Consider the following 7949-nt stretch of genomic DNA (forward strand, 5'->3'; position numbering starts at 1 on the left):
CGTCCGCGTGTCCGTCTGGACAGATAATCTCCGGCACTGTTGGCCCGATCGACGCGAAACTGTGCACACACTCTCCCTGGATGCCAGAGCAGAACCTCTGCCCCAAATGTTTCACATGGGCCTGGTATAGCGCCACCAGGTGGCTGATTTTTGCAAAACACATTTATTTATGTTACTCCTACAGATTTTGTCCAAAGATCACGCAAATCGGTACACAGTATCTCTATAGTCATTAAACGAAACTGGTCTTTCAGAATGTTCTAATTCCATCCTGATTGGCTAAGATTGTCTTCCAAAGTTTGCAGGAGTGCCCCGTTTTGAACAAAATGCCTTAAATAATGAACACAGCGTGCGATTTCCTGCATGCACATTCCCACTAGGCCGAGGAAGAAATGCTACTTGACATTTTTCAAATCAGCCTCACGGTGGCGCTATAGCAGGCCAATTTGTATTTTTACCTATAACTTCACTGATCTGTGTAAAACTTTGTATGCACACTCCCTAGAGGCCAAGGAAAAACCTTTGCCCTGCATTTTTCACATCTGGCTTTTATAGCGCCACCAGGAGGTCGACTTATGTAATACAAATGTTACTCCTTCAGATTTATCCAAATTTGCATGCAAATTGGTTCACATGATCTCTATAGTCATGTGATCAAGACGGATCTGTTTGATTTTTCATATTCCATCCTGATTGGCTAAGATTGCCATCTAAAGTTTGCAGGAGTCTCAAATCATGAACGCAGCGTCCGATTGCGGTGACATTTTGCACATATTCGCACTACGTTGAGGAAAAAATGCCACCCTTTTAACATTGCTCTATTATAGTGCCAACAGGAGGCCGATTTGTGCATTTTTTCTTTTTGATATTACACGTACAGATTTTGTCTAAACATCACATAATCAGTACACTACACATTATCTCTATAGTCATGTGATCAAGATGGATCTGTCCGATTCTTCATATTCCATCAACATTGCTGGCCCACAATAACCTACCTGACCTGGCGGAGACCTGAGCTCTGAGGAGCACTTTTTCTTGTTTGTTCTATGTTTAAGTTTACATGCAGTTCTGTGAAGTTCTGACAGTATTGCAATATTACTATCGTGAACAGTAAAAAAACACAACTTTATTGTTTCTCTGCAAGGTGTCAAGAGCTGATATAAACAACACTACACTGCTCTACCGCACAAGTCCTATGCCTGGTTCTTCATTCTCATCTCCTAACCACCAAACACAACAAAATAAGTACACAACGCAGAGACTGGTTCATGAGACAAAGGGTGGGACTTTAAACCACACCAGAGCTAAGGACATATTATATTATATACATATATATTATATATAAATATATATATATATATGTAAGTATCTAGTTTTATATTTTATATTTGTCACATGTTGCTATGTGACGCTTAGCCTGTTAACTAGATAGCACTGGCACATTGTTTCAATAAATACTATTGAAGAGTGTCCCAGGGCACATAACAAATGTAGCCACTCCCCAACCCAGCTGGGACAGCTGGAAACCAATCAAGTGACCTGCCCGTCTGTATCAAGACGTTTCCCAGTCACACGTGTGAGATACCATGGCTGCTATACAGCATATTCTCGCTGCCAATCAGCGTCTCTCTGGGAGAAGCCAGACAACGTATGTGAACGCCATAACCCGTCAACATTTCAGCCCCCTCCACGAGCTGTCAGACCGGGCTATCCAAAATAAATACAGACTGCCCCGTGCTGAGATCCAGCGCCTCCTCCAGTTGGTGTCCCCACATATCCGGAGGCCAACTCGCCGCAACTTTGCTCTCAGCCCGGAAGTGCAGCTCCTCGCCGCGCTGCGTTTTTACGCAACGGGGAGCTTCCAACAGGTGGTGGGAGATGGCACCGGCCTCAGGAAGGCGTCGGTGTCACGGAGTGTGGCAGCCGTGACACCGGTCCTCCTGCGCTATGCCCAGCAGCACATAAAGATGCCTACCACGAGGGAGGAGGTCCGCCAGGTCCGCCAAGGATTCCTCAACATGGCTGGGATCCCTCGGGTGATAGGTGTGGTTGATGGCACATTGATCAAGCTCGACAACTGGTGCTCGGCCCTGGTGGACCCGAGCTGGTTCTGCTGGAAGCATTTCCCAGCCATCAACACCCAGGTGGTGGTGGACCACGACGGCCTGATCACAGACGTCGTTGCCAGATGGCCAGGAGCCAGCCACGACGCATTTGTATGGGAGAACTCGGCTGTGGGAGAGAGGGCGGCCAGGGGAGTGTTCGGCGGGAGCTTCTACCTTGGTGACAGTGGCTACCCCCTCCGCACCTACCTCATAACACCCGTGGCGGAGCCGGCCTCACCAGAGGAGGAAAGGTTCAATGAGAGTCACACCAAGGCCAGGACCCACATTGAACGGGTGTTTGCCAGGTGGAAAGCACGATTCCGCTGCATTCACCGCTCCGAGGGTGGCCTGCGCCTATCGCCCTTGAAGTCCTGCCAGGTCATCGTTGTGACTGCTATGCTCCACAACATAGCTGTGCGTGCTGGGTTACCTGATGTGGATGATGAGGAGGGTGATAATGAGGAGGACGACGGTGATGATGATGAGCCACCACCACCTCCCCTCCCCCGCGAACCCCAAGCAGTACTCCACGAAGCCGGTGCCCGGGTCAGACAGGAGCTCATCAACCTGTTCTGATTTCACACTTCCCCACCCTTTCACCTTGCAGTCACCAAGCAATTCACAGAGCACCCGAACACCATACATAAAATCATATAAAATAAAATAAGCCCACTACACTTCAGGCGATTTTTTTTCGCGGATTTCGGCGGATTCGGGTACTTTTTTCCCCGTTTTTGGTTACTTTATTTCGGTTTAGGGGTAGTTTTTTTTTTTTTAATGGTGGCTTTGGATAAAACATTGGTGGCTATAGCCACCGAAGCCCCCGCGTAACGACGCCACTGTTCATAAATAGTATTAAAACAGTTAAAAAGGGATTTGTACTATTTACAGTTTAAGACTTAAAGAAGTTATTTGAGAGACACAATATTCACTGCATATTTTGCATGTATTGTTGTGGATTTATTGGAGTTATAATTTGGAATAAGACTAAACGTTTTATTGTGAAAGAGTACCGGTACATACTTTGTTTTTTTGTGCAACAGAGACATGTATAAATGCACGTGAATTGTTGATCCAAAGCCTAATTTTTGTACGATGTTTCACACTATTTTTCTACTGCAAGAAGCCAGTAAACTTTGTTAACGTTACTTTTGGTGTCGTCATTCAGTCGTTTTTAAGAACTTTCACTACAGGCCTATATATATGAATGAATGAATGAATGAATGAATGAATGACAATTTAATTTTCATGTCATGCCACCATTTTTGGCCCATCCCATATGGGATTATATGACATATTACACAAAAAGAAAACAACTGTTCTTATATGTATACACATACATGTATACACATACAAATATACGTTCTGTGACGGCAGTGATGGCGACCAGAAACAGCTTGACATAATGGCATCTGTAATCTATTTTGTGACCCATGTCAGTTGCATTTAGTTTATTATATTATATTCTTTTTTTTGGGGGGGGGGGTTGTATGTTGTTTTGGCTTGTTTTGTGTTCTGTAAAAAACAGAAACAAAATGGGTGACACTATATGACATTTGCCATATGTTATCTAACTGGCCCAAATTTTAAATAAAGTTTTACAAAAGAATAGATTAAATAACATAAGCCCACTGCCACCATGCAGTGTGGCACCTATGATATCAGCTATACGCTTACGGCTGGAAAGGTATTCACACAACACACAGTTGAAAAGGTAACCAGCATTCAATTCCTTTTATTGAAGGGAGTTCTGGCCAAAACACAAAAAAAAATCACTTAAGGATAACACAAAATCAACATGAAACACAAATGTTTCCAAAATGTTGATAGGTTTTCAATGTAGCGAGTCCCGACTCACTGGTGGTCATTTGAATGAGTCCCAGGGGAATTCTAGAGTCCTAATAAAATGGGTTGTTTTTGAGAAATTGTCAGTGTTAAACCTGTGTTTGATATTATATGGCAATAATCATGGTTATGTTCTGTATGATGTGACGGTCACAGATGTTGATAATGTATCTGGAAAAACAAAAGGTAAAAAAAACTAAATCCTGAATTTGAATCATTTTGGGGGGAAAAAGATTTTCCAAAAAAGCTCTCCTCATTTTTCTTATTAGTACAAAAATACATACATCAATAAATAAATAATATTTAGGATAATAATAAAGTGTTTTTGTTAAGTCTAGGTAAAATAGCATGCGCTGGATTGATTTTAAAGATGATCAGTTGAATAAGGTTAGGTATGATGTCTACTTTATGCATTTCTGTGCCTACAGTACTCATTTCCTACTGTACGTATTCACTACTCCTTGGAAAGTCAAAATCTCAGAATTCATAAGTGACAAAAATACAAAGTTCATAATAGTAATAATGGGAAAAATATAATTTACACTAACAGAAACAGAAACAACAACGCTATGTGGAAGGAGGAAGCATAATAGAGATGGAACAGAGATATTTGTTAATTATTGGAGAAGACGTATTTATTGCTCTGCTGTTTTTTACAAAGCGGGATTCCCTTCAAATGATTTATTTACGTTTTAAGTCTGATATGCCTGTGTTGGCGGGAGTGGCAGGGGTGGGGTGCTGTTGCTCGGGGCCGGGGGTTTTAATGAGGATGAGGAGGACCTTCTTATCCGGTTCACCACCACTAGTGGCCCGGGCCTCTCTCAGAATTTGTGCATTCTTCTGGCTGTTGTGCTCCTGCCACTTCTTTCTTGCCGCCACCCAGTCCCGCAGGCCACAGGGACTGGAGGGGGCCATGGATTGGGCTATAGCCTTCCTTATGCGACACTTGGCGGTGACACTGGCAGTTAGACCTCCTCCAGCAGGATGGTGTATATGCTGCTGAGTTCTTGGCCCGTGCCTTCTCAGCATCTGCCATTTTATCTCCTCAATGTGTGCTACTACCCACAGGTCTTTATAGGCCAATGCTGTGCATAAATAATTGTGATTGCTACTTGGATACACCTGTTTGTCAACACATGCACATGCAACAGGGAATTAGTGCATTGCGTTTTTGCCCTGAGTAATTTAAGGACACTGGAGCCCAGATGGCCTTGCCCCTGAAAATAGTGTAAATCCCCTGCTGTTTGAAAGTTAAAGTTGTACAATGCAGAATCCCAAATAACGATTTTTAGCAACCTCTGCTGGTCACTACCGTCACTGCATACAATTTCCGTAATCCTCGATTACCCAGAATTCCATTCGTTTTCACCGGAAGCCGGAAGCGTTTCAAAAAGCGATCTTTTAATTGTTTTATACTATCTACGGATCGTTTCTCTTAGCCAGTGGAGCATTAGTTACCATGAGCTGTGCTTTCTTTTTCTGTTCTTTTTCGATCTTCTAATCCTACATTCTCTTAACATCAGCGTGAGGTTCCTTTTTGCTATTACCGCGGTAGTTCCTGGCCAAACAGGAAACCGTTGCGGTAGTTCCTGGGGACGTCGGCCACGACGTCATGACGTTGGCCAGGAACGTCATTTTCCCGGGAAAGTCCCCCCCTTCACCGTTCAATAGAAAATATATAAATAAAAGGCTTCCGGGGGTGAAATTCATGGAGTGGGTGTTGTGAAACTTTTGCCACTGACAAAAGATATACAATTTAACTTTAGTTTTGTTGAAAACGTTACCTAGTATTACTTTAACAGCAGGGAAGAATGAGAAGTGTGGATTCTGCCCGCAATAGTATTATAATTGCATTCGGATACCTAATTTTCCTGCATGTTCATTTTCTTGCAGACCACATGAGATTTGTTAAAATCTCTGTCTTGTTATTTAACATACAAAGCGCAAAACAACATAAACCCACCACAAGACAGCACATAGTGTCATGCCTTGTCCCATATGCGGTGTAGTTGTTTAGATGCCATATTCTGGGAGGACAAGCCTTTTACCAAGGCCAGCCAATGAGTAAAAAGTGACGAGAAAGTGACGACTAGTTGCATTGTCTCTTCACTGATCAGCCCTGCGAGCTGATCAAAATTAGGTTAAGGGTATAATGCGGTCACAGTTACCAACAGCGCTAAAGCTTGTTAATTTTCAGCATTATGTTATTGATGGGCCGAGTACACTCCCACTTGTTACAGCAAAACTTCATTTGCGAGCATGTACTAATCTAATGTACTTGTGTGGAACAAACGGCTAGTCTGCAGCATCGATTGATTGGACAGCTCCGGTTAAGTACTTCTAACAGAGCCTTCTTTGCACTGTGGTAACAAGGGCACTAAGTGCATGTTCGGGAAACACCTGTAACATAAGGCAGCCTTCTTACCAGAGCCTTCTTAAGGACCCTTCTTAACTCCTTAAGTAGTTCCTTATTGGAAAACCCGGACAGTGACGCAACGCAACACAACGCTCCTTGTGGAGCCTAGCTGTTACGGCCTGAAGGAACTCAACGGACCAGTAACGCCAGCCTGGAATGCGTTAAATCGCTATGTTTCTGAACCAAAAATATGTTTTATATCAACATTTCTAGATAATTTGTTGAAGACGACGGAATGTGGACCATGTCAACTCAATGTGGTCCATCTGGAAACTAACCCTATCCAGACCCTAACCCGAACCGATAACCCTAACAACAAACCCTTAACCTAACCTTAACTAAAAGAACTATGCCTGACCTTCTGGTTCAGAAACGTCAAGATTCAACATATCCGTGGTTTGCAGAAATGTTCAATCCCAAAATTGTATTCTGGCAATTGGGTTGGCGATGCTGGAGCCTTTAGTTAGGCTTCAGGCGGGCAGGAAAACCTGCCAACCTTGGGCAACGGTGTGTGACGCTGACGTCACATATCAGTGGTGTAGCACTTTTTTAATATATATAAAGAAGAGGAAGCTGGTCATTTGAAAATCATTAAAATGCTGTGTGTGTGTGTGTGTGTGTGTGTGTGTGTGTGTGTGTGTGTGTGTGTGTGTGTGTGTGTGTGTGTGTGTGTGTGTGTGTGTGTGTGTGTGTGTGTGTGTGTGTGTGTGTGTGTGTGTGTGTGTGTGTGTGTGCGTGCGTGCGTGCGTGCGTGCGTGCGTGCGTGCGTGCGTGCGTGCGTGCGTGCGTGCGTGCGTGCGTGCGCGCGTGCGTGTAATTCAGCCAGCACGCTCGGTCCTTACGCTACAAATCACACTGCAGCGGTCAGAGCGCACAGAGAGGAGAGAAAGAAAGAAAGAGAAAGTAAGGCAGTGGAGAAAAGAGGACTGAAAGAGGGGGAGAATGAAAGGCAGAGGGAAACAATAAAAAATTGAAAGGGAGGAGAGAAAATAAGCCGAAAAAAGAGAAAGATTGTAGGATAGAATGGTGGACAGAAATATCAGAAATGAGAGAAAGTGAGACATGGACAGAGAGGGGTGGGGTGAGACATGGAGAGAGGTGTGGGATGAGACAGAGAGAGAGGGGTGGAGGCACAACATGTTAGACGGGCGTTATAGAACATGAGCTAACGGCTGCACTGTTAGTGTAACATTAACGTTAAATGCTCATAATAAAAGCCTCTATTCTGAGTGACCTCGGTTCAGAGTGTGGGGGGAGAGTTAGAGAGAGTTAGGTTAATACTTGAGTAAAGAGGGAGTAAAGAGGTTTGAGTGTCCACCACCAGCAAACTTTCTCTATAGCACAGCATTCTGTTCTTGACATACTGTATACCGACACAACCGGTGCAGTCCAACAGAGCATATATTCCCAACGATCAGAGTTCACACAGCCAAACGGAATTCCTTATTGGTGGTCGAGATGTTAAGATGTCTACTCTCTGGCCTTCCTCCGTTCAGCTTCCTTTATGATAAAAACAACCACAACACCACCACACATCAAGATTTTTTTTACTTTTTTCTTCTTCCCAGTGTACTGCATAG

At 43.8% G+C, this 7949-nt stretch overlaps 1 protein-coding gene across 1 annotated transcript; it reads left to right on the top strand.

Moving 5' to 3' along the window:
* Positions 1-1589: 1589 nt before the first annotated feature.
* On the top strand, positions 1590-2684 carry LOC308075628 (putative nuclease HARBI1; the record flags this gene model as incomplete). Its single annotated transcript, XM_080415575.1, has 1 exon — positions 1590-2684. One exon carries the CDS (start codon positions 1590-1592, stop codon positions 2682-2684), a length of 1095 nt encoding a protein of 364 aa, XP_080271701.1.
* Positions 2685-7949: the final 5265 nt, after the last annotated feature.

Source organism: Gymnoscopelus braueri (genome assembly GCF_963280865.1).
Source record: "Gymnoscopelus braueri genome assembly, chromosome: 20".
Lineage (NCBI taxonomy): Eukaryota > Metazoa > Chordata > Actinopteri > Myctophiformes > Myctophidae > Gymnoscopelus > Gymnoscopelus braueri.